The sequence below is a fragment of the Penaeus vannamei genome, chromosome 20, assembly GCF_042767895.1.
Source record: "Penaeus vannamei isolate JL-2024 chromosome 20, ASM4276789v1, whole genome shotgun sequence".
NCBI lineage: Eukaryota > Metazoa > Arthropoda > Malacostraca > Decapoda > Penaeidae > Penaeus > Penaeus vannamei.
This window is the reverse complement of record NC_091568.1, coordinates 8,348,311-8,353,310: the sequence shown is the minus strand read 5'-3', so window position 1 is coordinate 8,353,310 and position 5,000 is coordinate 8,348,311. Positions and strand designations below refer to the sequence as shown.

The window sequence follows — 5,000 nt, the reverse complement described above, 5'->3', positions numbered from 1 at the left end:
AAAACACACCTTTGGTTAGAATCTCATTAATGTGTTCATAATGTTTAGAAATATCAGAAAACACACACACACAAAAAGAAACAAACGGAAGTAACAATATAAATAAACAAAAGGTCACGGGGTATACGAAAATGATCTATATGTTCTTATTTACCCTATATACATACTGTTACATCGCCCTGTAATAGTATTTCGTCTTTTCACGAGAGTCTTAAGTTAAGTAAGTTTATTTACCACCCTGGCTAACTGCTCAGGCGTGGGCAATCGTGAGAACAGTGTTACATGTATTCACATACATTCGACAAAGTACAGTATTCTGTGGTTATGCGAGAGAGCGCAATTTTAACATTCAATTTGTATGGATACCATCTCATGTTGGTATAAGCAAGCACGACCATGTAGACAATTTGGCGAAAGAGGCTTGTAACAAAGATATTGTAAATATAGATCTTGGGATGCCTCTTGCTAGGGTTGCACACATATTAAAAAGTTCTCACAAAGAAGAACTAATAGATCTGACGAGTTCACAAAGGCCTGAAAGCTATAGTATAAGGCACTACGATCAGTATAGAGATTGTAAGCCATCCTACCTATGGGTGGCACCGGAGTAAAACCAGACAGTGTGACGTGGTTACTGCCAGAATACGTTTAGGTTATAGAATGTACTGGCAACTGCACGGTACACGAAGTGCAGATGAATCTATATGTAGACTGTGTAACGAGGAAAATAAGCGAACGCTTGAGCATTATATCTCGGAGTGTCATGTGATACAGCCTTTCAGACCAGCTAACATGGGGTATAAAGAACTATACGGGAGTCTGAGTGTGAAAATTGGCTAAATGGCCCCATAGAGTTAAACGAATGTAAAGAGACGGATTTCATAATACTGCGACGCCCGGCCGCGCTGATAAATGGACGCATATGATACCCGTCCAACTGGAGAACGGTTATTTCTTTTACCAATATCATATGTTGTAAAACTCCATTAGAGCAACATCAATAGGTAAATGATGGATAATTATATCAAATACAAGTATTTCGTACATGATTTGTCATGTAAAATGTATAAATAATGAAAAGGAAAAAGATCGCGATCATTAAGTCCTTCACATTTTTACGCATAGCACACGTATTTTCAATCTGATTTTAACGTATTATGGCTCATTTTGTAGCTGAGTAATAGATTTATTAGATGATGCAATATCATGGAAAATATTCACCTACAAAAGAAAAAGTAAGGTCGACATCTCAAAAATGGCTTTTGCATATCATAGTAGAATGATTGTTCTATTCAGACATGAAATCAGAATGGATGTTTGTTTGTTTTTTCTTTGATTTTTGAGATTTTTCAAAAATGGTCAATGTAGGCCTATAGACCCCCACATCACTGCCACTACTCTGCAATATACGTAAGATTTTGAGAAACCGTTATGTGCTGGCAATGTCCGGAAGACTTTGGAATGCAGGTAGATAACAGAGGATTATGGTACAAGAAGATTAATCTTAAACCTTTTCATGATTATCAAAACATGAAAATATGAGGAAAACGAGAAATGTCGATATCTTGAGAAAAAAAAATAAAAATAAACAGACGGTCCACATAAGTTCTCAGACAATTCTGAGACTAAAATTTGAGACATTCTCAAATGCTTCTGAAAATAAATATGTCAGTCATTTGCTTACATTGTTGATCTACACTCTAGTTATTACATATTTATTAATACATTAATATGTTTGCATATATGTGTTTTCTTTGGTGAAATACTCTATTGTGCTGGCATAACACACACAAATGAATATTTACATCGGGAAAAATGTATGTGTGTGTATATATATATGTGTATATATGTATATATATATATATATATATATATATATATATATATATATATATATATATATATATATATATATATATACATATATATATATATACATATATATATACATATATATATACATATATATATACATATATATATATATATATATATATATATATATATATATATATATATATATATATATATATATATATATATATAAATGTGAAGATGGCCTTTGCTGAAGCGCCATGGCTGTGATAACGCCTTATGCAGACCTTTTTAATTCACAAATTAAGGACTGCCTGTTTTTTCTTAGAGAACATAAAATAAAAACGAAAATAAGCACAATAACAGTATACATGAAAATTATTCGTGCAATCTGCCGAAGCGTAGAAGGCCAAAGCCGCGGCCCTATCCAAGGGATCCATAAATCAGAAGACTCAGATTATGAATTACAAAGTTCAAATGATTATTTAGTATTTATCTGCATTATATATATATATATATATATATATATATATATATATATATATATATATATATATATATATATATATATATAATACAAACTTCGATGGTGTTATGTTTTGTAACAACCATGATATATAGAACAAAATATCAAAATGTGTGGGGTTTCAGGATGCTACATCCCTATCTGAGACTATGTGAAATACATCTAAAAAATATATTGCAATGTGATTGCGTCATGTAATCATGATAGAGGCATCCAAACGGATACAAACCAATGAGGTGTTTGAACAGCTTCTAACAATGTACGCATAAAGGACAAACATGTTTGAGGATGTATCAAAGTGGATCAAAGTAGGTTTTAGAGATGCTACAATTAAAAGGCCTAGACACATACGGTTACAACTAAGATCAAGGTATCTTTGCATTGCAAGACAAACCAAAAATGATACAGATGAAAATATCTATTGTTCCAGAGGCGAAAAGCACTTACAATACCAAGGGAATATAGAGGGCGAAGGGTAAGATAACGCAGCGCTGCAGCCACCGCCAATCTCTGACCTGGAAAGCCACTCCCCCCCACGCCATCGTACCGAAGGCCCAAGGAAGTCCGATCAGAATTCCCACCACGGATCGGTACTTGATTTCACAAACCTCCAGCGCTGGAAGAAAATACTCATATGTCACAAACCTAATCATTATTCATTGATATAGTGGCTCCCAACATGAAGGTAATGTACCGTATTCTAATGGAAACATATACCACTAATATTGTAACCCTATGTATCAGTAATACGAAATTAAATGTATTTTTATTGATAAAATTATTAAATAAAACAATCTCAAAATGTGGCTACGACTTGAAAATATGGCTTTGTTCTTTTATCGGCACTTTTCATGACACAACCACCACTACGTTTAATGAACTCACTCAATTACTTGAGCTAATTAGTGTGTGAGCAGCAGTCATATATATGTGTATGTGTGTGTATTTATGTCGCACAAATTGCAACAGGAACAACGAAGGGAAGAACAAGAAAACACATGAATATGCCGAAAGCCTTTTCTCTATTACTTCGTCAGGGCATACATGACAAGATAAGGATAAGGATAAGTCCAATATGCGAAGCTGAGCCTCGCCCGGGCTATGAGCGGAGCCCGACCTGTGCCAACTAATGTCAACTCGATCAACGTGTGTCAGCTAGCGCTGACGCAACAGAGCGTAGTCCTTACCCAGTGTGGTGCCCAGCCACAGCAGTAACCTCTGGGCGACAATTGTAACTTCTCCCGCCTGGGTGACCCCTTGGATGAGAGGACACGTTACCACTGTGCTCGTCTGGAGGCTAACACAAAAGGTACATAAAGGAACATATATACTGATATTATGTGGTCAGGTCACATCGATAATCAGGTGAGCGACAACCTTGGATAGTTTGTGGCTCCCCGTAGTAGCATTGAAGTTGTTCGTTGTATGAATGAACACCGCTTCTACCATCTTCCGTTGTCGTGGGGGCAGGCCTTGTTTTATGATGGAGGCCTGAGACCACTTCAGGAGGTGACCGTCGGTGTCTGTGTGAACAACCAAGGCGCTCCTCGTGTTGTGATGTTGGAGATTGCTACGGTGTTGGCTGATTCGTTTGTCGTGCAGTCTCACCTATGCAGACTTTATCACAACCACCAGAGGGTATGCTGTACACCTGGCTGAGGGGTCTGTTGTGCTTTGACCTCTTTTCTCTTACGATATCCCATCTTCTTACCTGAAGACGTAGTTATCTTTATAGTGTGGCCTACTAGGGCCTCCAGGTGTTCAGTCAATTCCGAGTGAGGGATGATTATTCTTTGAGTCTTGTTTTTCATGGCGCCACCTCTCGGTCTGCTCATGATCTTTTCGGCCTTGTGTCGGAGGTGGGTGAGCATGGAGCGAGGATGGTGGAATTGTTGAAAGGTGTTGCAGACGTGTTTTATTTCTTCCTGCAAGAACTGGCAGCATATTCTGAGGGGTCGGAGGAAGAATTCAATAACAACGCCTTCTTTAGTCCTTGCTATGGGAAGAGAAACAATGAATGAAATCTTTATTGGTCGGTTTCTGTACACAGAGAATATTGGACCATCTGGCTTTCTGTGGATCAAAGTGTCTAGGAAAGGGAGCTGTTCATTTCTTTCTTTTTCTGTGGTGAACTATATAAAGGGATGTACTGCATTGTCTGTGGAGGAGATCTGGCAGGTTCGTCATGGTCGGTATTACACCAAGGATGTCGTCTACGTAGCCGAGTGAGACCATGTTTCTTCCCACAGTGCTTCGGTAGTGGTCAGCCTCAAGGGTTTCCATGAACAGCTGGGCAAGGACTGCTGAAAATGGTGAGCACATCGCAAGTCCCTGAATCTGTTCATCTTCGCGTCCACAGAATTGAAACGGCCCTAACTGACGGATAGTTTGATACAATCGTCTATCGGGAGTGGTACTTCCCCTTTGTCCATTTTACCAACGCTCATTTAGCAACTTCGATGGCCCCGTCAATCGGTACATTTGTAAAAAGCGACTTGACATCAAAGCTGACAAGCTTTCTACACCATGCCGACACTCTGTTTGATAAATGGCAACTGTTGATGGAGTTTAGGGCGGTAGATAGAGGTACTGCGAGTTTCTTGACTAATCGGTGTGGAGCACTTCCGTTCCCGTTAGTGATGGGCAGGGCCGCCATCAG

At 38.3% G+C, this 5,000-nt stretch overlaps 1 protein-coding gene across 1 annotated transcript in view; it reads right to left on the bottom strand.

Moving 5' to 3' along the window:
* The window catches only part of LOC113806481 (organic cation transporter protein), an 11,267-nt gene extending 8,258 nt beyond the window's left edge, over positions 1-3,009 (bottom strand). The window contains exon 1 of the mRNA XM_070134972.1: positions 2,789-3,009. Coding sequence (XP_069991073.1) covers positions 2,789-2,994 — 206 coding nt within the window. The 5' untranslated portion in view covers positions 2,995-3,009. The remainder of the gene's footprint in view (positions 1-2,788) is intronic.
* Between the last annotated feature and the right edge of the window lie 1,991 nt (positions 3,010-5,000).